This window comes from Rhineura floridana, chromosome 4 (assembly GCF_030035675.1).
Source record: "Rhineura floridana isolate rRhiFlo1 chromosome 4, rRhiFlo1.hap2, whole genome shotgun sequence".
In the NCBI taxonomy this organism is placed as follows: Eukaryota; Metazoa; Chordata; class Lepidosauria; order Squamata; family Rhineuridae; genus Rhineura; species Rhineura floridana.
Window position 1 is genome coordinate 210,309,989 of NC_084483.1, and position 25,969 is coordinate 210,335,957.

The following is a 25,969-nucleotide window of genomic DNA, read 5'->3' on the forward strand; positions in this document are numbered from 1 at the left end:
GCTGGGGAGGGTATATCAGTCAGTTCTTTATTATACAATCATAGATCCGGAGTGTGAAAACTTGACATAATTAAAATCATACACAATTTACAGAGTTTAATACAGTTTGCTTTCTAAAATCCAAGGGAGGAACCTGTTTTTTTTTATTTTTTGTTTTTTTTTACGGATAGACTGGGCTATATAAAAGAATTTTGCAACTTGTTCAGTAATAACCTTTTCTTTATCTGCTAGAAGATACTGTGTTAGCCACCCTGGGGGTTTGTCGGTAAAGGTTGTAATTAGTGGGTGAATAATTTTTGCCCTTGCGTCATGATAAAACTCGCATACAAAAAGGACATGTTCAATAGTTTCGACCTCATTTAACTTACAAATACATAGACAATTTTGGAGAGGGATACCATGGAAGCGACCTGATAAGAGTGAAGAAGGTAGACAATTAAATCTTACTCTAGAAAACAAAAATCTGTAACTTGTGTGAGTTAACTCTTCTAAGTATTGTGCTGGGAATGGAAAACGAAAATTTAAACCAAAATGCGAAGGCGAGCAGGATGTGTGTGCCGTTGAAAGTAGATGTTGACGGTCCAAATCCTTTATTCGTTGACTTATAGTATAATTGGCTATCGGTAAGTCCCAGGATGCCAAAAGGTCCAAGGACAGCCCTAGAAGGTTTAGTTTTTTGTTAAAGGTCTTGGACCAGGACCAAAGATTCACAAAAGGATCTTTCCAAATTTGATGGAGATATCCGAGAGAGGGTCCTGAATAGACCATCTTGACCCAGAATCTAAAGGCTATCAGCCAGGCTGTACATTCAGTAGAAGACCGGGAGGGTATATCAAGCCTTAGCCAAATTGATCCAAGAGCCCAATCTGGGAAGGAGAAAGTGAGGGGGGCTGGCACCTCTTGACCCACTTCTCCAGAGGCAGCAGCCAAGTCCCTGCCTGCGATGCCCCAGCCCCACTCACAAGAGGGCCTGCCCAGACATCTTTGTGCACTGTGGAGATGCAAGGCTCCAAGAAAACACACTTTTTGTCCCCCATGTTTCACTCAGGGCAGCGAGGTGACTGCATCAGGTCCCCTCAAACCATTCCCGGGGTTGCCAGGAATCTCCGCGTTTTGGTTATTTGTTGTGACGTGTATCTTACCTATCATGTTTCACAGGGCTAGCTGACATGGCACCCAACTCCCATCATCCCTGACCATTGGCAGTGCTGTACCTGGGCTGGTGAGAGTTGGTCCAAAACCCCTGGAGGGTGCAGCCATGTTGGCTTGCCCTCTTTTATTTATTTATTATTTATTTGTTACATTTGTACACCGCCCCATAGCCGAAGCTCTCTGTTTTATGCAACCGTACCTCCTTCAATTTCCTTGTAGATAGGTTAGCTCTAAATGGATATACTCTTATAAAAATGTATGAGGCTTTGAAACCACTGGAGATATAAAGTCTGATAATCAAATAAGGCTTTCCTTGGCTCTGCTGCTGTTTTGAGAGCCAGTGTGGCGTATTGGTTAGAGTGCTGGACTACAACCTGGGAGACCAGGGTTCAAATCCCCACACAGTCATGAAGCTCATTGGGCGACCTTGGGCCAGTCACCCCCTCTCAACCTCAGAGGAAGGCAATGGTAAATCACCTCTGAATACCGGTTACCATGAAAACCCTATTCATAGGGTCGCCATAAGTCAGGATCGACTTGAAGGCTCCCACCCTCTGGAATTCTCTGCCTTCTGACCTTCGCCATGCCCCCTCCCTGATGGGATTCCGCTGGACCTTGAAGACCTGGCTATTCAGGCAGGCCTACAGGATCTCTGGAGTGGATTAATTTTATGCTGTTATTAACTGGAAGGGGTTTTTTAGACTATTCATTGATTGTGGTTCTTTTATATTGTATTTTATTGTGCAATGTACGTCGCCTAGAGTGGTCGTTAACTCGGCCAGATAGGCGACTCATAAATAAAATTTTATTATTATTATTATTATAATATTGCCAATATTGCTGCTGTTCTTGGTCCATTTGACTGTTCTGTGGCATCAGCCGAGCTTCTCTCAGGGAGAGCGCTGCCCATAGAGGAGAACGGTAGGCCAGTCCATCATTGTATACAGCTCAGATCCTTCAGAGGGTGGCAGTGCTAGTTTGCTGTATCAAAACCAACACAGTCTTTTGAGGCACCTGAAAAAGTTGGTAATCCCTGCCTTACTGGAAACAAAAAATGGTCAGCATTGAAAGATCCACAAAAAAGAGGGGGGAAATCCCCAAATGCTGAAAATGAAATTATTTCTTAGGAAAGCCCAACACGTTTTGGTCTCTAGTATAGTGTGTGTGTGTGCATGTGTGTGTGGTATATAGCTGCCATTAACACATTCAGCTTTCCTAAGAAATACATTTCTTTTCAGCATTATAATGTTAAGTCTTTATTATGGTGTAAGCCATGGGTTACATTTCAAATGTTGAGAGAAAGCTGGGGGGCACCTGTCACAGAATGGCTGCCTGGGGGCATAACAGAATCCGACAATAGTCATTGAAAACCGTAATACAATCATAAATCATGAAATATAATGAAATAACAGCAACTGGAAGGTACATTGGTAAGGTTTGCATAAACATAACGGTGCTATAGGATTTATAGAAAATAAAACTTCGACATTACAACAACTTAAAGTAACTTGGAAAATATCTCAAAGTGATGTGATATATATCTTCATATAAGCTAATTAGTTAAAACAATAAAAATATGAACTAACAGAACAAATAATATGTTTTCCTCCTAAACTCCCTTTAGCCCACTACTTGCATATTTTTACTCAAAGTTTCCTCGAGTATTAGAATAAAGGAAAGACGAAGTTACCACGAGCAGGTAGGCCTGAATCCTTCCGCTTGGCAACGCAGGAGCAGATAGCAGCAAGAAAAGAAGAGAAAGTAATCCAAAGGCAACCCCCCCCTCCCCAAGGAACAGCTTTTCCTAAAGCATAAATGCATCCCTTTATGTCACCCAGCAAACGTGGGTCGGGAGGTTGTAATTATCCAGTAACTGAACATGAATTTCAAGAATCGTGGGTGCAACCCCACAATACGTAGACCATGAATTACCATAATATGTTTGGGAGCGGGATAAAATGAGTACGTGAGACCCTTGCAGCAGTGATTTTCCACTGGCACCTTTTGCATAGTCTCAGCTCAACATACATATGTTATTCTTTCTCTTTGATATTGTTTTGGCTTTCCAGCAGCTTCGTACCAACTTATCAGAAGTTCTTCACTGGCAGCAGAACGTGCAATGTTCACAAAATTGCAAGCAACCTTCAGCCACAAATGACGCACATAGCACGAAATCCTCCATCTTAATTCATCATGGCTTCACTCTGCCTGTTCTGTTCTGTGCATTCATTTTTAACTCGACTGCTATATGTAAATGTATAGGGTCCAGCAATGACCTGATTAACAAAGCTTCTCCCATAATTGTGTTTCCATACTAGAAAAAGCTTGTCCTGTTGCAATTTCTGCCTGACAAACAGCTGTTAAAGGCACAAGAACCCTATTTTTCCCCAATGCCAACCCTAAACCAAAGCCTGGGCTGCCATCCTGCACCCTGTGTAGTAGTATTTGCAGAAAATAATTTCTAGGCACTACCTAATCTCAAGTGAACCTAGTACATGAAAGATTCATCCTGGTTGCTACGGAAAAAGAGAAGGGTAAACTATGGAGATGCCAAGGACTAGGAAAAAAGTCAGATGCAGGAAAAGTGCACTAAAAGGGAGGGCAAAACAGCAACTCTTTAGGTCCCCAGGGATTCCAGTTGCCTGGTGTCCAAAAAACCTATCAATCACAGCTCTGACTTCACTCATTGGCCCCCGAACTGTGGAACAGCCTCCCCGAAGAAGTACGCCTGGCGCCTACGCTTCTATCTTTTCGGCACCAGGTTAAGACCTGGCTATGCTCCCAGACATTTTAAGCGTTTATGTTATAATTTAAATTTTTTCTTTTTTTCTTTAGTTGCTGCTTGTGTTTATTGTTTGTTGTCTGATTTTATTGTTGATATTTTGTATTTTAACCTTTTTGTACACCGCCTAGAGAGCCACTCGCTATGGGCGGTCTATAAATGAAACAAATAAATAAAAAATAAATAAAATAATAACACTGACAGGCAAGAGCAACCAGGCTGGCTCATTTCACAGAAATCACTTAGAAGGGTACCTGCACATTTTGCTCTGTAACTATCTTTCTAGGAGAGTTAGAGACTTGCTTAAAAGAAAAAAGAATGGAAAAAACTCAGATTCTGGGCTACCTTCAGGAGTGCCACTGAAGGCCTTTGTGGGCACCATGGTGCCACCAGGTGGCGGGTTGGTGACCCCGACACAAGCTTTTGTGGACTAGATTCTGTGTCATCAGGTGCATCTAATGAATGTTTTGAAGCAAACTCTAGTCCATGAAAGCTTCTGCTTCCGTTTGCTGCCCTGGGCTCCTACTGGCAGGAAGGGTGGGATATAAATATAATTAATTAGTTAAGCCTTGAGGTGCTCCACAGCTCTGCTATTTTAGGATGGTATTCAGTTCTAGTGCTACTTAGAGAAGACCCATTGAAACCAGCACTTTGAATTTATTTGGCTGCCAGTTAGCTACGGAGCTAAATTCAAGGTGTTGGTTTTGATGTTTAAAACCCTATACAGGTTGGAACCAGGATACCTGAAAGATTGTTTTACCCCTTATATACCCAGCCGATCACTGTGCTCTGCAGGTGAGGGCCTCCTGCCGATACCATTTCATCAGGAGGGCCGTTCCTCACAACATAGGAAGCTTATCTCTTGTGTTGCGGCACTGACTCTTTGGAATTCCCTCCCCTGAAATATTAGGCAGGCACCATCTCTGTTATCTTTTTGGCACCTACTGAAGACCTTCCTCTTTCAAGAAACCTCTTCAGGAGAGACCTATATTGCTGTCAGGAATTGTTTTTAGTGTTTTATCTCTTCTTGTTTGTCACCCTGGGTTCCCTTTGGGCCGGAAGGGTGGGATATAAATTTAATGAATAATAATAGACATGACTAACTTAGGTTCGTTAATTTCAACGGGTATATTATGAGTAGGAAATAGTTGAATACAACTCTTTATCCAGATCTTTCTGTGACAGAGCCAAATCATTTGGGGCCGAAAGGGGCCTGCAGAGAGCCCCAAATGATTTAGACAAGTGAGGCAAGCCAAGGCAGGCAGCAGAAACTGCCCAGAACCACCAGCTCATCTGAACAGAAGGAAAACACTTTCATGAGTCAAAACTTACCAGCAACACTACCAGCACCAGCACCGTTGCAACTGAGAGAGCGCTCCTGCCCTTTTGAAAAGCAGCAATGCACAGGGTGGGCGGGGGAGGGATGCCGACACAGGGGCCCGCTGATTTCAGAGCAGCAGCCAAAAGCCAGAGAAGCTAGATGAAAGTGCCCAAATCCAAGAACCAAAACAATAACAGAGAAGCAGATTCTTAGTTGGTCCGAGCAGATCAGCACCCACCTCAGCCGGGGCTCACTTTGGCAATGTCCTTGGACTAGAGTCAAGGGGCGCAAGGCTCGGGAGCAGGTTTTAAGGCCAAGACTTTACAGGGCTTGATGCACTTGGTGACAGCTGACTTGAGAGCTTGGGCAGGCTGGTGCTGCAATCTAGATGGCACCCTCCATGCCCAGAGAGCCCAGCTGCAGCAAGAGGCAAGGCTCTGGAGCCTCGCGGCAGGGAGCCCCAGTCTGAGAGATGCAGCAGGTGATTGACAGCTGGCTGATTGGCTGATCCATCGGCTATGTCTCTGCTATAGTCCATCAGGCTGTAGCAGAGGCAGAGATAGGAGGCGGAGCCAACTCCATCAGCTGTCCTGAGAGCTCAGCTCCTTTTGGCTTTTTCTCTGCCTGAACTGTTTCTATTCCAAGTGGTCCTGGTAAGGACTGCTTTGTAAGTTTAAGAACTGGGTCCTGAGGTTGCTTGTTTTCCTCTTCTCTCCTTGTAATGCTCTGTTTTAAAATTGTAAGCCTGTAGGCAGAGACTGTCTTGTTTTTACTGGTTTTTACTTAGGCCACTTGGGAGCTTTTTTTGGCTAAAGAGTGGGGTATAAAATACTCTCATAAATGCAACAGAATGGGTGATAGGCTGTTTTACTAAAAGCAAGCATGTAAGGGGGGGAGAAGACTACGACGAAACATTTATATTACTGTAGGGCCCCACACATAGAGCGGGTTACGTTCTGGACCCCCGCTGTAAAGCGGAAGCCGCTGTAAAGCGGATCCCATTGACTAACATTGACCAAAATGGTGCCCAGCGGCAAAAAACCACCGTAAAAGCAGAACAAGCGCTGTAAGAGTGGGGCCTTTCTGCAATTGACAACCGCTGCATTAGCGGAACACTGTAAAGTGGGGCCCTACTGTATCTGAAAACTGCATATGTAGACATTTAGATGCAGTTTCTGAGCCTGAAAAAAAACTTCTGCCATAATAATTTTTTTTAAAAAGATACATGTAAATTTGTGTCACTTGTTCCAGCCCGTTGGGAATTTTCCGAGCAAGACCTCTGACAATAAAGAGCATGAATTCAGAACTAAAAAAGATTGCCTCAAAGGTTTAGCTAACCAACAGTGGTTGGGAAGTTGTTAGCAAGCCTTGTTGCTATCCTTGCTCCTCATTCGGAGAATCGACCGTCACTGTGATTGCAATACACACGGCAGGTTGAAGGTCTTCCCTCCTTGCACCCCGCTGGCCACACATTTCTAATTCGCTGGAAGTGACCTACTGAAGGGATATTTCTTCCTGATATGACAACAGCACATAAGAAGAGCCTTCTGGATCAGGCCAAAGGGGACCCATCTAGTCCAGCCTCCTGTTCTCACAGTGGCCAACCAGGTGCCCCCAAAGGGAAGCCCACAAGCAGGTCCTGAGCGCAAGAGCACTCTCCCCTCCTGAGGCTTCCGGCAACTGGTATTCAGAAGCATGCTGCCTCCAACAGTGGAGAGAGAACAGCCATCAGCCTTGAAATGGACTGCCTTCAAGTCACTTCTGACTTATGGCGACCCTACGAATAGGGATTTCATGGGAAGCGGTATGGAGAGGGGGTTTCCCATGGTCTCCCTCTGAGGCTGAGAGGCAGGGACTGGCCCAAGGTCACCCAGTGAGCTGCATGGCTGTGTGGGGATTCGAACCCTGGTCTCCCCAGTCCTAGTCCAGCACCTGAACCACTACACCACACTGGCTCTCAGCCATCAGGCTTAGCAACTGTTTAATAGCCTCATCTTCCATGCATTTGCCTAATCCTCTTCTAGCATTGTATGAATTGCTCAAAAAGCCTCTAGAAATAGATGTGGGATACATTGTAAAGTACATTACAGCCTCTCTTGTGCTCATCTTTACAGACAGTGTGGTGAGGAGGCTTTCTTCACAGGCAGGGAATGAAGGTTGGGAGGTGGAAGGGAGCCTCTGACAGGGATGCGGTTTGAAGGCAGTCCTGCTAAACCTAAGCCCAGTTGTGCCCACCAGGACACCCAACGAAGGCTCATGACAGGGGTCCGGAAGAGGACGTGATTTTGTGGGGCAAACTGCACTGCCTTGAGGAAGGGCCAGCGTTGCTACCAAATCTAGCCAGAGATGTGGAGATGGGCATCTGAGTCCACCCCATCCTCTGCCACCACGGTGGCTCTTGGCTCTTGTGCTGAAGGGTCAAAGTACACGGGTTACATGCTTTAGGCCAGGGCCAGCCAGCCTTATGCCCTCCAGATGTTGCTGCAGTGCATCTCCTCTCATCCTTGACCGTCTGCCATGCTGGCTGGGGCTGGTGGGTCCAACCACATCTGGAGGGTGCTGCAGTGGCAACCCCTGTTTCAGGGGTTCTCTGGGAGGGACTCGATGGGTCTGGCTTTCAAGTAAACACGCAAAGGGTCGTACTGTTAAGATGCAGATTTAGATTACAGGAGAATTGTTTTTGGGGGGGTTGTATACAGTGTGGGGTTGACTTTTTTCTTCTTTTTTCTATATTTACTGACATTGCAGTTTCTTGTTTCTTTTTGAATGGTTGTTACTTAATTGTTCATTTGACGTGCTGTGGGCCGCTTTGGTGGAAATCCTGGGGAAAGGGGCCTGTCGGCAGACGGCAAGCAATCCCTGATCTCCTGAGGCAGCATGGAGAGTGGGATGGGCTGTCACTTGTTGGGGTGCCTGTGAGGTGGGGCTGATTCTGGGGACGCAGGGGGCTTTCCAGCCCTGCACAAAGGACGGTTTTACTCTGGGCTGCTGGCTGACCCTTTTTTGTCCTGTTTGTCCTCGTTTCTCTAGTTTCATCCAGGCTCTCGCAGGCGCCCTCTCCCCAGCCAGGCTGCCCGTCCCCTTCCATCCCTCCCGCGAAAGTCATCTCATCATCTCAGAAGCTCAGCAAAAAGGCACTCAAGCAGGTAAGTGGAGTGGCATGGAGTGCTGCTTAGCCAGCCTGTCAGCAGCTGAGGACAGGGCCTTCTCAGAGCCAGGCATTCGTCCTGCTACTTCAGTATCGATTGACACTGACTGGTAGCGACGGGTCCGCAAGGTCTCAGGCAGGGAGTCTCTTGCAGCCCTGCCTGGACGCTCTGCTGGGGACTGAACCCCTGGGACCTTCTGCATGCAGAGCAGACTCCCTGCCACTGAGCTTCTGTGGCGACGCTTCCCTTTGCTCAGTGCAGGAATTGGGAACCACAGGCTCACGAGGCCACATGCAATTCTCCCTAGGCCAGGCCCTTTGTGGCCCTGCAATGTATCCCCCACAAGTGCTTTTCCTGGCTGAAATGTGTCTTTGGACACCGATAACGTTGCTTGCTTGCTTGCTTGGCTGGATAGAGAGAGAGAGGGGTGTGTGTGTGTGGGGGGGGCTTTGTGGGGCCCCACCTTGGCATATAGCCTCTGGAAGGTTACCCAGAAGGGAAAGTGGCCTTAAGGCTGAAGTTGTTTCCGGACTCTGGTTTAGTGCCATCAGTGTGCCACTTGGCCCTAAAGGCTACCCTTCTGTCGGGGGGGGGGGGCTTCCTGGCGCTGTTGCCATTCCCACTCCCCTCCACCCCACCTCTGTGCTTTCCTGCTCACCAACTTTTCTTTTGCCCTCTTTGTGTCTGGACAAGCTGATGCTCTGAGAGCCAAGGCCAGTTCACAGCCTGTTCAGTTGCGAGGTGAGATCCTTTGCCCCATTCACTGGCACTGGTGTGGAGGGCAGAGGATGTAGCCACCGGGGCGCAGCCGCACAAAGGGCTAATTGAAATGGAGAAGTGAAACATGACTTACCTTAAACCCCAGCCCAGGAGTGGGGAGACTCTGACCCACCAGGAGTTCCAGTTTGGGCTGCCAGGCTGCTCCTGGCAAACCACGCCAACCTGCCCCCACACCTGATGTATTGCATGATGTTATATGTGGGGCTGGTACCAGTGGGGCTTCAAAGGAGCAAAACTGGGAAGTTCACATGAGCTCTTGAGTGTTCCCTTGCTGGAGTAGGGCACCCCCCCCCCTCCCAGCAGCTGATGGGCAGCGGGAGCGTGCTTTACGCCCCCCCTCCATTTTAGCAGAGTTTTCACCACAAAACCCTTTGTGATCTGAAGCAACCCTATCAGATTTGGCCTACAAGGGGTAGGACAGAGATAGATCTGACCCATCAGGGGAAAAAGGTTCTCTGCCCCTGCCCATCAGTTGCTTAAGGGGTGGCCGCCAAAAGCCCTATAAGGCTTCCGAAAGATCCTCTGGCCGCTCTTCAGCATTTATGTATGGAGAAGAAACTGAAGAGGATGCAGTCAGTCCACTGATGGGGGTGGAAGCCACCTGATCTTTTTGCTCTAGTGCGAAAAACACTGAACATTTCCCCAGAGATCTAAAATAATCCCTGCTTTATCAACCTTGGATCTCAAATACTTGTCCAAATAAAAATGTGTTAAACTTGCCCATGAAATATCCTCCTGTTCCAGTTGTACTGACTACCCTTTGCCTAGAGCCCTACAGCACTGTTTCCTTCCTCTGCTGTCAGGCAGACGCTGTCCGGACAGGGCTCTTCGGGTCTGCTGCAAGTCCAGGAATCCTGGCCCTTTCTCATCCCCTTCACCTTCTTCCCATCGGTTCCTCTCCTCACCTCATTTTGGTTGGGTTTTTTATTTTATTCCCTCCCTTTGTTCCAGGCAGCTAAGCCCCTGCTGTTTCCACTTCTCCCTCCACAGTCTTCTCTGAATGGGGTGTTGTTATGACCAAAGTTGTTTCCTCCTCCTCCTCAATCACTGCTTTTCTTTCTCTCCCCTGGCTTGGGTGCCAGATCTGTTGGTTTGTGGCAAAAGTGGAAAGTGCAAAGGGTTCTTCTGTGCAGCCATGATAAAGACTTTGGGTAATCAATCATGATGCAAAATTTGGAGGAAGCCTGGAGGACAGAAACAAAATTCAAAGGGATCTTGATAGGCTGGAGCGTTGAAAACAACAGAATGACATTTAACAAGGATAAGTGCAAAGTTCTACACCTAGGAAACGGAAACCAAATGCACAGTGATAAGATGGGGGATACTTGGCTCAGCAATACCACATGTGAGAAGGATCTTGGAATCGTTGATCACAAGCTGAATATGAGCCAACAATGTGATGTAGCTGCAAAAAAGGCAAATGCTATTTTAGGCTGCATTAACAGAAGTATAGTTTCCAAATCATGTTAAGTATTAGTTCCCCTCTATTTGGTACTGGTTAGGCCTCATCTGGAATATTGTGTCCACTTCTGGACACTACACTTTAAGAAGGATGCAGACAAACTGGAATGGGTTCAGAGGAGGGCAACAAGGATTATCAGGGCCCTATGAGGAGAGACTGAAAGCTGGGCATGTTTAGTCTTGAGAAGAGAAGTCTGAGGGGAGATATGATAGCACTCTTCAAGTACTGAAAAGGTTGCCACACAGAGGGGGAGGGCCAGGATCTCTTCTTGATTGTCCCAGAGTACAGGACACAGAGAAAAGGCTCAAGTTGCAGGAAGCTAGACTTCAACTGAATATCAGGAAAAATTTCCTAAGAAAGCAGTACGGCAATAGGACCCATGACCTTGGGGATGGTGGGCTCTCCAACACTGGAGACCTTCAAGAGGCATCTGGACAGGCATCTGTCGGGTATGCTTTAATTTGGATTCCTACACTGAGCAGGGGGTTGGACTGGATGACCTTGTAGGCCCCTTCCAACTCTACTATCCTAAGATTCTATGATTCTAGGTCAGATACAATTTACTGATTATAGTAATGAAACAGCATTACAAATTAATCAATGCTATACTGCATTGCTAAAAGGTGATGCCTTGCCAGGGGTCTTGCCCCCTTTGGAAGCAGGCTGCCCTTTTTATAGTTTGGGGCTGTTACATTTGAAAATCTGCACAGTTGGTAAAAGACACAAATGCTTTCATGCTCGCAAATCTCTTAGAGAGACTTCCTGCCTCATTTTTTTTTGCCAAGATATCAAATTAAAAATATCCTAACAGTTATTTTGATTGATTGCTCATTAATAAGCAAAACTTACTTAAACTTGACCCATCTGCTCTTCTGCCATAAAGGAGTGCAGAGTCAGGCCAAAACACATTCTACAGGAAGGCGAGACAGAGAGGCAATGGACTGTGGGAGTCACGCCATACACCTTAGCTGGTCTCTAGATACACAACAATTCAAAGTGGACATTTTAAAAGCACTGTGCTGTGATTGTGGCCGTCAGAGGTTGGCCAGTTGCCAAACGCAGAGGGAGCTGTTTGCTCATCATTTTAAATAATTTCATCTATAAACCCATATCTCCCTGGGTTATCTTATCTCTCAAGGATATCATATGGCTAGATTGATAATCAACGTATTGCTGATATTGAGCGCCAACAAGATCTGGGCCTATCCTCTTAACTATTCCTCAATTGATAGAGCATTACAACCCAACAAACCTGCAAACTATCTTTTCACACTCAAGGTTCCAAAGCATCGTAGACCTTTTACAATGGCACGCTTTAATGCCCTTCCCTCTGCAGTTTTGGAGGGTAGAAACCAAAAAATCCCTTACCAAGATCGAAAGTGCCCTTGTGATGCCAGAGAGGCGGAAACAGTGACTCATGTCCTTCTATACGGTACATTTTATCGCGACCAATGAAGATTTTTAATTGAACCGCTCCTATCGGAAACCTTAGGACGATCAGATGCATATTACGTCCTTCTACTCCTCTCTGATCAAAATATTTACACTACTCTTAGTGTTTGCAAATTTTGTGCTGCAGCGATTAAAACTCTCCACGAACTGACTCTAGCCATCTTGTAACTCCTGCCCTTCGCTGGGATTTTATAATTATGACTTTGACAACTCTGTTTTATAATATTATGTCTTAATATAACATAACATAATTTTATTCTATAATGTTTATGTTTTAACAACCTTATTTGATTTTATTCTATCCCGTTTTACTGTATGCCACCTTTGGGATAATTTTTTTTCTCCTTCTACCTTATGCTGGTCACTGACCATAACAATAAAGATATATATATATATATATCTCCTTTGAAGTAAGCTTTCAAAGTGGCTAACAGCAAAGCAGTAACAATAACAGCAGTCGCGTGAGTGAAAATGAAAGAAAGACAAGATAGAACAACAGCCCAAGGACAGTATAAGAGAGAGATGGAAGGTCGTCCCCCAGCAAAACAGCAGAAAAATCCCCTAGAAGCCTCCCTGGAAAGCCATGCTGGGGAGGGCATTCCACCGCACAGGTGCCACAGCTGAGATGGCCCTGTCGCCTCCTGTGTTTGTTGCATGCTTCTCCCTCTCTTTGTAGGCCCTGAAGCAGAAGCAGAAGAAGCAGTGCCGTGCCGGCGCGCCCGTCTCCTCCAACCACCACCTCCTCCAGCAGCACTCCAAGGCTGCCAGCCACTCTGCCCCTGCAAAACCCGGTATGAGCCACCCTCAGTGGACCGCCAGTGGTCCTCTTGGCCTCATCAGGTCTGGGAAGAGGCATCCAGCGAAAAACAAGCATCGGCCAACTAGCTGCTGTCGCTTGCCGTTTCCATGCTATGTTAAAGCTGTACTGAGCTCTTTCTCCATTTAAAGGGAAATAGTGACCAGATTACCTTTTTGAAATAGAGCAGATAAAAGCCTTGGTTTGCCCAGCAGCATCTCGCCAGGAGCTCTAGAAAAGGGTATATCTCTCAGGAGCATCTTGAAATAGGAAATCCAGAGAAAAATACTGAGAATAGGAAAGAGCTCTGGGATCGGCCAGGGGATATATTAGTTGTGTGCACAACTTTTGATTTCAAGCTGTGTGAGCCAAAGCAGGTTATGTAGAGTCATTGTGGTGTCAGGTGATTGATGGGTAGGTAGTCGAGCCTGCCTGTCAGAGTTGGCAAACAAGGCTGGGTGAGTTAGTGATCTGGCCCCATGGCGGGACTCACTTCTCCACTCCTGGTTTAGGGACGTTACTGCCTGCCTTACGCCAGGCAGATTTTTATCCTGCTGGCTCAGAGTTGATGGCTCTTAACTGGCAGTGGCTGTCGGAGGGAGGGAGAGAGAGAGGTGTCTTTGACAGCCCTTCTGCATGAAATTTGGCTGGGACCTTCTGAATGCTGCAAAGCAGGTGCTCTTGCACTGGGCCACAGCCCTTCTGCAGTTTCCGCAGAGAGAGTGGCTTTAGATCCTCGTGGGATGTGTTCTAAGATGCACCACATGAATTATGTCTCTGCACTAGTGTTACAGTTTGAAGTGTTGGGTGGGCCAGCACAACCTCTAGCCTACCACCCCCAGGCTCACATCCTACATAGACCTCCCCTCCTTGGGTATCAGCTGCCACGTTGCACGCACTCAGTGTCCTAAGGAAACTTGGTAGCCCGTAACTGGGCACCAGCAGCCAGAACAAACGGCACAGAGATGCAGGGCAGTGGAGATGGGAGGCAGTTGTTTGATGGGCCTCATGGGGCTAGCAGGCTGCCTCTTGAGGAGCAGGGCACTGAGAGGGTGTGTCTCTCTTTCTGAAGTCACCCTTCTCTTACCACCTTCCTTGTGTAGCTCCTCCAGGCAGGATGTTGAGCTGTGTGAGCAAACTCCGACAACTAACGGTTTCTGTGCGAGCGTGTAGCTCATAGCTAGTTTTCCAGCTCCATCTTCCCTGATACGTGCAAACTGGGACTGTGTTCACTCGGCTGTGTCTCTTGCTGGTCCTGCTTGCTTGTTGTATCTTTTGGCATTAGGGTCCTGTTAGCAGAGTTCCAGGTGGGTACCATGCAAAGATAGACAGGAGGTTTTCAGAAATTACGAAGGTATGGCACTGAATAAGATATTTTAACAGTTAAAGCCAGGTTGTGAGTCCTTTTGTTGGTTTTGGACCAGTTTGCGTAACCTGAACTGGGGATGATTGACGGTTAGAAACCTGAAACTTAGCTCGGTTTGTACTGTTCTGATGTGTTTTCTTAATTCTGATGTGTTTTGTCTTCTCCCCTGCAGTCTGGGAAGGAAAGCAGTCTGACGGACACTCAAGTAGCCCCCAAAACTCCACTTGTAGCTCCTCCCCCTCTGTTAAAACTGAGTCCTCCCTGCCGCTTCTGGGGAAGAAGCCATTGCAGAGGTCTGAGAGGCTTCATGCAAGTAGGTGGCTGCTGCATCGTCTTTGATTTAAAGGCATTCTCTTGTCAGAGGGCAGTGATGAGGCTGGGGATTTAAGCAGGGGCCCTTCATTAGGTCTTCCTCTTTAGGGATGCATAGGAGCAATTCACAACACATTTTTTGAAGAGTTAGCACAATTTATTTAATTGTTTATTTACCTGTTCCTTTCAGGTCATGTCCTGTAGGAAAAAGCGAAAGAACTTGAATGAGTGAATACTTGACTTTTAAGCTAATGGGCTTGTCTTTGAGAATTATGCTTAAATACATTTCTCTGTAGGGTTTCTGCGTTGGTCTCATGGTGCGTTCCTGAATTTGTAGTATAGAGATGGTCAAAAAAGAGTTTGTTGCATCATGAAGACTAGCACATTTATTATGGCATTTTTTTTTAGCTAGAATCTACTTCATCAGATGCAGAAAGTGTTTCCTAAGTTGATGCGGTGTAGAGAAAAAATGTAAGCCGTGAGGTCAGAGAGAAATGCAATGCAAAAAAAACCAAAAACCAGGCTGGGATGGTTATATTAAAGCAGTGGGTGGGCCAGATGTCCAGCCCCCCCACCCCTCATGGCTCACTTTGACAGGTGGGAAGGGCCATCTGTCAATCACATGACATCGCGTAGCCATTTCAAAGGAAAGAGTCTGAAAGATCTCACTGCTGTGTGCAATCCTGATTCTTCCTTTGCACCTATTCAAATCGTGTCACAAAGGAAGAATCAGGACAAAAAACTGGCACACTCTGGAAGCACAGCGAGAGGAAAAAGCAATGAATTCACTGCAGAGGGAGATGGGGAGTGGCGTAGAGCATGCTGCTGGTTGCTCCTCCAATTAGCTGCTGCTGCTACCGCACCCGGTTGCTGCGTCCTTGTGTGACGTCAGGCCCCAGAATGGTGGGTTTGGCTTGCCCCAACCAGCCAGGTGAGCCAAACTCTAAATCTTGGCTGACGTCGTGAGGCCCCATGGCCCAAGGTTCCCCACTGCTGTGTTAAAGCTTAAATGCCTATAAGATAAGTGCAGTGGCCATTACAAAGCAGCTTAGCTTTGGTAAGCTCATTGACCCCTGTGATGGAATAAAAGCCTGCACCTTGATTCAGGTTACCAGTGATGGAACTGAACTCCTTGATAAATAGTAATTTAGCAGCTTCGTGCTGGAGTCTCTCTTTGAAATTCCTTTGTTGAAGAACAGTCACTTTAAGGTCTCTAGCAGCCTGTGCTTGGTGGCTGAAGCGGTCTCCCGTTGGTTTCTGAACGTTGCCCTTTCTGGTGTCAGATTCGTGACCATTTTATTCCTTTGCTTAGAAACTGGCCTGCTTTCTCCTATTGAGGAAGCAGAAGGGGCATTGCTGGCAGCTGATGGCATTGGAAGAGGAAGAGAGAAATGAATGGGTCCCTGATGTTGCGGCTGAGGCCGGGATGGTATCTGGGTTTGGTTCTCTGCAGGTTTGGGGCCTGTTGCTGCTAATGGTTTTAGGTTAGGTTAGAGAGCTGTCTGTCAGCTGCTTCCTAAAGCCTGTGAGAGGGAAGGATTGTGGATGATATTTTGCAGCAGTTTTAGTTGGCAGTTACAAGACGACAAGTGGCCTTCTGTCTCTTCTCTGGGTCTGTTCTGTAGCAGATTGTTCCTGGGTACCAGTCTCGCTTTGTGGATCTACTTTTTCTTCATTGTGTAGGTATTGTAATAATAATAATAATAATAATAATAATAATAATTTATTTATTGGTCGCCTCTCTGTCCAGGTTAGTGGACACTCTAGGCGACTTACAATAACAAAAAACTATACATAATATACATATACAAAAACAAACCACAGTCCTAAACAATTTAAAACCAATGTCCAATTAAAGCATCATAAAATTAATCCTCCTTAATCCCACCAAAAAAAAAAAAAAAAAAAGCAGAACACATCCCTCTAAAGAGGGACAGGTGGTAGCAATCCGTCCCAGCTGGCTGGGTACCTGGGGCCTGGTCTAGGGAATGCCCGATGTAAGTAGTTCAGTTGTGAGTCTCTGTCTGACAAATCAGCAACAGATGTGGCTGTATCTTTTAGGGCTTTGCTGTGGACAACGTCTTCTGGTGTGTTCAGGTGGAGTCTAGAAGTGTGTGTGTGTGTTGTGTGTAGTATTAATAGCTATGTAGCAGTCAGTAAGTTTCTGATAAGAGGAGGTGCTTATTATGTCCATTGCGCAGTTGCATAGTAATGCCTACAGAGTGACGCTGCTGCGTGGACTAGTCCAGGCTTAGGATGATGGTGGGGTGAAAGTTGCTGAAGGTCTGGTAAAATTCCTCATGATGATCAAGTTTTTTTGCATTCTTAGATTTTAAATACTGCGACATAGTCTGATTTATGTATTGTATCTGCGATGATGAGTTATGTAAGGGACTTGCTTTTTGAAGCGCTTCAGTAAATAGCTTAGTACCTCTTGAGGTTTGACTCCCTTGTTGGCTTTGGTAAAAGATGCTGCCCTTCATCTCATTTCCCTTCACATTCCAAAGCTGCCCAGCGTCAGGGCCAGGATGTGCAGAACACGGAATAATAGGCTCAAGTTGCAGGAAGCCAGATTTTGACTGGACATAAGGAAAAACTTCCTAACAGTTAGAGCGGTACGACAATGGAACCAATTACCTAGAGAGGTAGTGGGCTCTCCGACACTGGAGGCCTTCAAGAGGCAGCTGGACAGCCATCTGTCGGGAATGCTTTGATTTGGATTCCTGCATTGAGCAGGGGGGTGGACTGGATGGCCTTGTAGGCCCCTTCCAACTCTACTATTCTATGATTCTATGATTAACATATTTATTATTATTATTATTATTGATGATGATGATAATAATAATAATAATATAGGCTCTTCCACCTCTATGATTCTATGATGCTCAGCCCTGCCTCCCTCCTCACTGAGGCACTGTTGGATCACAGTGGGTACAGAGGATATAAAGCTATGGTTTTTTTGCTGCTGAAGATGGGGCAAGGAACAATAGCAGGAAAGCACTGAGGAAAGCTGGCTAACCCTAACTCTAACCCCGAGGAAGCCTTTCACAGTGGCATAGATAGCCCACGGAGGTGATGGGAGAATTATACGCGATGATGATTGTAGGCCTGCGATGGGTCTCCAAGGCCAATCATGCAAGGAAAAGCTGACGGCATGGAATGCATGTAGCCAAGAAAATGAAGGGAGGAGCTGCTGGGTAATAGGACAAGAGGTGCCAGGTGGGGACCTTTGCTGCTTCCTGCTCGGGGGAGATGGCAGCAGGCTGGGCAGACTGGCGTCGTAGGCAATGGAGGAGGTCCTGTCAGAGGACATTGAGCTCAACTAAAGAGCTTTGCGAGGGCCTTCCAACCCCAGACTTGGGCTGCTGCTCTCCTGGTTTAGTCCTCTAGGCCTTTCCCCTTCCTGGCGGAGGATCTGCATTCTGGCAGGCTCTCAGAAGGGAGCCGTCCTCCTCCATGAGAGTGACGCTCCATGCCTCTTTGCGCAGGGCAACTGAAGAGGACAAAATGTGCCGAAATTGACGTGGAGACCCCAGACTCCATCTTGGTGAACACCAACCTGCGGGCCCTGATCAACAAGCACACGTTCACGGTGCTGCCGGCTGATTGCCAGCAGAGGCTGCTGCTGCTGCTCCCCGAGGTGGACAGGCAGGTAGGTCTCTCTGGAGAGTGGGGGAAGGAGGGCAGCGGGACCGGGGCAGCCGGGCTCCCCATAGCTGTGTAGGGCATGCAGGGGCCTTGGGCTGTGTGGCTGAGGCAGGTGGAGTCACGCTGCATTCACAGAGAGACGTCTGCTCTCAGGCCTCACGCCCTGGCCTGCTGCAGCTGCATGTTGAGCAAATGGCTGCTTGGTTTGTGGAAGCTGCAGGGTGAGCATCGGCAGGCATTGAGCCACCTTGTGGCCTCTGTGCTGATTCGGAGCTGTATCCAGAAAAACAAAATGTCCCTGCCTCCCTTGCTGCTGCTCGAGTAGTGACTTTTTGCAAGTAAAGAGAATGAAAGGCTTTTGGCTTTGCTGCACACTGGCCTGTCAGCCTGGCCCGTGTGGCTATGTGTCCTCCACTCCCAGGTGTTTTTAAAGGGCCTTCATGCGCTTGGAGAGAACAGCCCCTGCCTTCCAGTCCCTCCCTGGATATCAGCCCTGGAGGTTGACTGGGAAACACAGCGTTCCCCCCGCCCCCCCGTTCAGGAAAAGGCTTCCCCAATCTAACTGGCTTTTCCTTTCCAGCGTCTCTGCCTAAAGGAGCAGGTTCCGAGCAGGTGGTCATTTATTATCATTCATTCATTCATTCATACCTACGTATCTACCTACCTACCTACCTACCCCGCCTTTTGGCCCCAGGCCTTCAAGGCGGCTTACAGAAGACACAAATATCAAAATACAATATAAGAATACATCAGTAAAACAATAAAGCAATACAAAAAGCAATACAATTTACAAAAGACAATTTACGAGAGTCAAATAACAATAACCATCACAATCTACATTTCCAACTTAACACTTGCAGCGCCAAAATTGGCCCCAAGGTACCGTCTAAAAAGACATAAGTCCATGAGTCCACTACCTAGCTGGAACTAAGCAGGTCTGAGGTCTTTTTGAGTGGCGGGTGGTGGTGGTGGATGGGCAGGGAAGACGTGTGGTAGGTGCTTCCTAGACACTGAGTCCCTTCTCTCATCCTGAGGCTTCCCTGGAGGAGTGTGCTCCTTGCCTCCCATCTCTCTCTCTCTCTCTCTCTCTCTCAGATCGGGATGGACGGCTTGCTCAAGCTGAGCAGTTCTGCCCTCAACAATGAGTTCTTCACTTCCGCTGCCCAAGGCTGGAAGGAGCGGCTCTCGGAAGGTGAGGGCGTCCCGAAGGAGGGTGGGGCTCTTGGAGGGAGCTTCAGAATGTGGCCGGGGGGAGTTTTGATGGGAGCAACTGGCTGATCAGGAGGAGGAGGGGAGCGAGCAGTAGATGAAGCAAAACATTTCCTCATTGCCCAGGGAAGCAACAGGTTTTTGGGATGCGGGGAGGGACGTTGCCTCGGTTGCTCTGGGGAGGCGGCTTGGACAGGTGGGCCCTTTGTGTTTGGTTCCACAGGAGAGGCCAGTCCAAGAGGGGGGACTTCACTGGGCAGGGGGAGTCCAGCAGCAGCAGCAGCTTCTGCTTCTTCTGGAGATGCCGGAAGAGACTTGGCTCTCCTCTGTTGAACTCTTCCTCCCCCAATGTTGTGTGTGACAGGGGAATTCACTCCGGAGATGCAGCTGAGACTTCGGCAGGAGCTCGAGAAGGAGAAGAAAATGGAATTGTGGAAGGGGCGCTTCTTTGAGAGCTACTATGGCCAAAGGTGAGGACTTTGCCCTGCCTCCTCTCCTTGGATTCTCCCTCCGTCCCCCCAGAGGGCTTCTAAGCACACAATGGCATGAAAGCCTCTTCTGGGAGCGGGGCGGGTCACATAACACTGTGCCCAGCACCCAGAACCAAGCATCTTTCACTCTGGGTGCCCAAAGAGATTAGTGAGGGGAGCAGAGAGGGGTGGGAAAGAGGTTCTCCACCTAGGTCTGTTTCCGAGCGAAGGGCGGGGGAGCCCACTCCCTGGCTGGCTACCCTGGGGCTCCTCCCCTGCATCTCTCTGCTTGCTGGGATGTCTCGGTCCAAGTTGCCATACTGACCTAGCTTCCTGATGCAGCAGAAGTAGATGATGGTGCTTGGTGGACAGCATTTGCCCTCAGCCTCCGTCCAGCCCCAGCCAACATGGCCAGTGAATGGTCAGGGATGGTGATGAAGGATGGGGCTCCCAGCAACCTCGGGAGGACTGCAGATGAGCCGCCTCTGCTCTAAGCGTTCCAAGGGCTTTGCGGACATGACTTCTGCAGTCCTCGCAAGGGCTTTGTACAGTAGGTCAGTGGTATTAGCCCCCTGTTATTCCAGATGAAGGGCTGAAGCTGGAGGAAGTCAGGCTTCATGGCAGATAAGAACCAGAGACTTCCCAGCACATTCTGTTAGCCAGTGCAGTGCTTGGCTGTCTTCAGCTGAAATGACTGCAGGGCTGGCATTCCCCCACTGTTAGCAACAGGGGAAGGGCTGGAGGAGGCTGGAGGGCTTGTTGAGGAGGAGGTTCTCTGGATAAGCCAAGGCCTACATCCTCTTCCTGGGAGCCCCTTCACCTTCTCCACAGCAGTAGAAGGTGTGCCCACCTCTGCTGCTGCTTCCTCATCATGGGCAGAGGGGACCCTTCCCTGAGCCATTAAAAGGGCTCCCCATTGCGTGAGGCCCAGGCTCGACCTCTCCGTCTTCTGGCCTCTGCTGCCGACGCATTCGGCATGGAGAGGATGAGCACATAAGGCTCCGTGGAGCTGGGGAGCCAAGAGTCTGCCTGGTGGCTGGCGGCACCCTCTGCTGTCTCCTCTCTATACCTTCCGTCAAAGTCACATTGCACAAATTGTACTGAACTCCACCTGGTATGTGTCAGGTCAGCTCATTTGTTTTGGGGGGTCGTTTGTTCTTTTTTATGGTAGTGTTTGTTATGTGTTGTAAGTCCAATAATAACAACAATTATAATAGCTGTTGTTGTTTAAAAGCTGGTACACTACCCCCACTCCATCCTCTAAAATGGCTTTAGGGCACAGTAGGTATTATTTGCGATGAATTTTGAGGCGCTGTAAAGTGCTCCAAATGCCAGTGATGTTCTGGAGCAGCTTAGGAGGGGCTCTCTCCTTCTGCTGCCCACTAGCCATCTAGCCAACTAGCCCCCAGCACCTGGACCCCTCTTTGGCGATGAGCTTTTTGAGTGTCAGGGGCTGCAGCTGACTTGGTTGCTCTGTGGTGCAGCCATGGAGAAGCCGGTTGCTGCTGCTGCTGCTGCTGCGGACAGGGTGTTTCCTGCGTCTTACTGGTGTGTCTGCTTTCTTTTTCTGCCTCTCCGTCTAGCTCTGGGCTGAGCCTTGAAGAGTCCAAGCAACTGACCTCCTGCGTCCCCGCTGCTCAGAGTCAGCCACAGTCTGGCAATCTAGCTGCTCAGCTGCAGAAATGCACGCCGGTTTCCACCGCTGTGCCTGGCAAAGACCAGGGAGCTCCTCCAAAGGCACAGGACCCCTTGGCACCGCCAGCAGCCAGCAGAGAAGAGGATGAAAAGGAGAAGCAGCCCCAAGCCTCTGCGCCGGCAGAAGAGCTTGAAAACGCCTCCTCCTCCTCCGACAGCAGCTCCCCCTCCAAGTCCAGCGGCCAGGCGTCCTGCAGGCCTTCCAAGGGGGCTGAGGAGGAGCCTGCGCAAGCAGAGCCAGTGAGGGACGTGCCCCGCCCTGCCTTCCTGGAGTCCCCAGGGAAAGGGGGTGCAAGCAGACCAAAGAGCCCAGCTGCTGCTGCCGCAAGTCAAGAAAAGGAGTCTCGGGAGGCGCTTGGCAAGGAGGCCCCTGCCGCTGCCGGCACACAACAGATGGACACCAGAGTCCAGGCTCTCAAGAGGAAATCAGAGGCTCCCGAAGAGGTGGCGGCATTGTTGACACCAGAAAAGCAGCCCCACTTTGCAGAGAAGTGTTCCCCCTCCAGGCCGCCTTTTCAGAGCCCGCTGCAGTCCTTTCCCACCGCGCCAGTGCCAAAGGTCCCTCCGCTCAGGGTAAAGGAGCGCTCTGCATCACGCTGGCAGTGTCTGTGTCCGGCGTGTGGGTCGGCAGGTGCCCCGTCCTTGTCTCAGCATCTGTCCGTGTGTGATGACAGAGGACATCCCTCACAACAGATGGGTGGATGGCTCTTCGCAGGCAGGCACAAGGAGGGTGGGAGGAGCTCAGGTTTGGCAGTTCATTGACAGAATGTGGGGGTTGCTTACCCGAGACCCCAGCATTGAAGAGGGGCCTCCATGAGGCTCTGGGGAGCTGCTGGCCACCCTAGTTGCCAGCACTGGGTACAGGGGGCCTATGGACGCCTTCTGCAAGGTGCTTCCTTAAGTTCCTTGCGGGGGGGGGGGAGAAACTCACTGCCCATTATAGCAGGGTCTCAACGGCATCGGAAGTCTAAAAAGAGCTTGCTGCGTTCCGAAGCTGCAGGTCTGCCAGAGTTGATTGGCAAGCAGAATGCTCTCCCCTTGTCTGGAGTGAGAGCTGGCACGCTCACAGTGGCTGCCTTGCCAAGGCTGATGTCCCCCTCTGCTGCCGCCGTGCACTTTCCCTCCTGCTGGCTCACCTGTTCTCCGTCTTCTCTCTTCCAGATCCGTGTCTCCAGGATCCATGGTTCTCCAGCGCCATTTCCTGCCAGCCAGGTCTCTCCCACACCCACCTTCCCAGTCACCATCACCAGTCCCAGGAGGACAGGGGCCCGGACTCTGGCGGATATCAAAGCCAGGGCCCAGATGGCCAGGGCCCAGTGGGCCGCCGCTGCTGCCGCCGCCACCTCCGGCGCTACTGCTGCTGCGCCCCTTGTGGGAGCCATCCCTGGCCCAGGCCCCGGTGGGGGGAGGGGAAGGGAGCGGAGCAGCCCAGCAGCAGGGAGGCCACGAGGGCCCCCCTGCCCAGGCCCCTGCCCCCCAACGGAGGCCCAGGCAACAGAGCCAGCAGAGGCCTCCAGCGGTGCTGCAGGAGCACAGCTACAGCCGGCTCCTGCAGCACAGCCCCGAACGGCAGGCCCTGGCCCTAGGACGGAGACCCCGCCAGCCACCCAGGCCCAGATGAGGAGCCTCAGCCATACAGGCCCCTTGGCCCTCTCCGCCAGCCAGGGTGCCCAGGCTCCTGTGGGCTCAAGTGCTGGCCTGCTTCCAGGGATAACAGGTGGGCCTGGGAAAGCCCCTCCCCCACGTAGCGTGGCCTCAGGAGCAGCAGAGAGGCAAGGTGTGCCTGAGGCGCCTCTGGCTGCCGGCGCTGGTGCTCCGGGGGGCCAAGTCCCCTCTTCCCCTCTGTCCTCCAGGGCAGCCCCTCCCACCGTCTCTCCGCCTGCCGTGATGGTTCCTCTGCAGCCCCCCTGCAGCACTTGGTCAGCCGCCCCCAGCCTTCCGGTCCCCCCAGGCGCCCCGAGTGGCCGCACAGCAGCTCACCCCAAGGGCAGCTCCAGCATCCCTGCGAACAATCCCCTGGTTGCTCAGCTGCTGCAAGGGAAAGAGGTCCCTCTGGAGCAGATCCTGCCCAAGCCCCCAACCAGAGTCGAGAGGAAGACCCTCCCTCTCCCTGTGAAGGAAAGCCAAGAGCCAGCGGCCCCCACCAGGCTGGGAGCCGGCGAGAGGCAGCCTCTCCTTGTCCCCTTGCAGCCGAGCGGGAAGCCGGACTTGGGCCAGGGCAGGCAGCAGCATCTACAGCAGCAGCAGCTGTCCCCTGGCCCTCCAGCCTTCCTCTCCTTCCCTGGACGGGGCTTGTGGAGCTCTCCTGCTGACTTGTACTCCCGCCAGGAAGCCTCTGTCCGAGGAGCCCAGGAGCACCACCTCCTCCAGGCCCTGATGCAGAGAGTGGCCAGGCCGGGCCATCTCCCAGCGGCCACGGCCTCCTCTCCACCTCCTCGCCTCCCGCCAGGCTTCCCGCCAGAGAGCTCCTCCTGCAGCCAGAGCTCCATGCTGGGATTCCCAGGGAGAAGGACAACCAAGCCTGCCATGTCTGGCCATTACCTCCTGAACGTTTCCACCTACGGGCGCTGTTCCGAACACCTCCGAAGGAACCTGGCCGTGCCCCCAGAGAGCTGCCTGTGCCCTGCTGGGCCCGAGGCGGAGTTTGGGGAACGGGAGCTGGTGGCCGGAGATGACAGTGACGGTGGCAGCCATGGAGCAGACGGAGGAGGAGACATGGACGGCTCGGAAGACGAAGAGGTGCGTGTCGCGATGGAAGAGGAGGGAGGAGGAGGAGGAGGAGGAGAGCAGGCAGCCCCCAGAAGGAGCGCCGTGAAGGTGGAGCTAGCAGCATGCAGCCAGAGAGAGGGAACCGGCCACCCGTTCTCCCCAGGCCAAGGTTTCTCTGGGAGCGCCCTGGCAAGGGATTTCATTCAGGCAGCCCAAGAGCACGTGGCCCAGGCTGTGAGGGGGGAAAGGAAGTCTCACGGCCTGGAGCTTCCCTCTGCCACTCAGGTGGACTCCACCCCGCCCCGGCCCCCCCCGCACCCCCCCTCCCAGCCGCCTCGGCTCTTTGGGGGTCCTGCTGCCGCACAGCTGCTTGGGCCGGGCTACAGCGGCACAATCAACGTTTCCACCTCTCCTGACCTGCACGAGGAGGCGCTCCTGACGGGGCTGTCGGATCCCAGCCACATGGGGGAGGTGGTGTCCTTCTCTGTAACCGTGACGACCATCCCTGCCGGTCAGTCCGTGAACACGGGCAGCGGCCACCGGCATCACCGCCCCCTCCAGGGCCAGGCCTTCTCGGGAGACGGTGGCCTGGACCTGCCCTCCAAGTGCTACTGCCGCTTGAAAGCCATGATTGTGTGCAAGGGCTGTGGGGCCTTTTGCCATGACGACTGCATCGGCCCCTCCAAGCTCTGTGTCTCCTGCCTCGTGGTGCGGTAGCAGCTCTTGCAAGGCGCAGGGGGCGTCTCGTCTGCGGAGCAAGAGGGGCACACAGCGGAGGCGGCGGAGGCTGCAGTGGGACCCCGCCCTCGCCCCGCTTCGGTTTTCTCGAGAGCGACGAAAGCACCTTGGATGGCCACCAGAAAGAAGCCCTGGGACAAGTGTTTGCACTTAAGGAATCATGTAAATATGTTGCCATTGTTTTGTTTTATGTTTTTTGTTTCCAATCTCTTGAGATAAATCTGTTGATTTGAACTCCATGTTCACTTAGCCTCTTGTCCCATGCTGACAAAACCTGAGTCCAGGCAGCCCCTCTACTCGCCACCAAGGCTTCTGTGATCTCATAGCGTCTGATCTGCTGGCCCAGCCCCGCGTCCCCCCTTTCTTCTCATCTGTGATGGCTGTTGGTGCCCAGCCCCTGCCTGGCATCCTTCCACATGGCATTGTGTGTGCCCGTGCACATTGTCCTAACAACCCCGGCAGGCAGTGGCAGGAGTATCTCCGGGTCCAGAGTTTGGTAGCACTGATTGAGTCCCCTTGAAAAGAGGCAGAGGAGCTCTGTGTGGGGCAGAGCACTGGGGCATGCAGGCATCCAGAGGCCTGGGAGGCATTCCAAGGAAATGGCCAGGGCTGGATTAGGCACCAGGGGTTGGGCAGAGGGTCACCCCACTCTACCTCCACCATTTCCTCACAGGAACCAGAGGGCAGCCCCCTTCCCCCCCACACACACACTTTGCCTTTGCTATAGGCCAAAACTGCAACCAAGACCAATTTCCTTTTAATCCAAGTCTCTGCACTCCCATCGGGGGGGGGGGAGAGGGAGTGCTACAGGCTCAGGCTGGGGGAGCACCGAATCGTAATGTTGGGCTAGCAAGCAGGAGCCTTGGGTTGCCCCAGCCTTTCTCTAGCAGGCTAGTGGGATGGCTTCTTCCACTTTCCCACTCGGCTC

General features: G+C 50.6%; 1 protein-coding gene across 3 annotated transcripts in view; it reads left to right on the plus strand.

The window, feature by feature from the left end:
- The window catches only part of ASXL2 (ASXL transcriptional regulator 2), a 110,829-nt gene extending 85,549 nt beyond the window's left edge, over window positions 1-25,280 (plus strand). For 2 of the 3 annotated variants that reach the window (XM_061625912.1, XM_061625914.1), the window contains 8 exons: window positions 8,286-8,401; window positions 12,775-12,889; window positions 14,433-14,573; window positions 18,061-18,224; window positions 19,316-19,412; window positions 19,794-19,899; window positions 21,483-22,167; window positions 22,756-25,280. In XM_061625912.1, the coding sequence (XP_061481896.1) occupies window positions 8,286-8,401; window positions 12,775-12,889; window positions 14,433-14,573; window positions 18,061-18,224; window positions 19,316-19,412; window positions 19,794-19,899; window positions 21,483-22,167; window positions 22,756-25,020 (3,689 nt within the window). In that variant the 3' untranslated portion in view covers window positions 25,021-25,280. The remainder of the gene's footprint in view (window positions 1-8,285; window positions 8,402-12,774; window positions 12,890-14,432; window positions 14,574-18,060; window positions 18,225-19,315; window positions 19,413-19,793; window positions 19,900-21,482; window positions 22,168-22,755) is intronic. The other variant, XM_061625913.1, reaches the window with a different exon arrangement.
- Window positions 25,281-25,969: the final 689 nt, after the last annotated feature.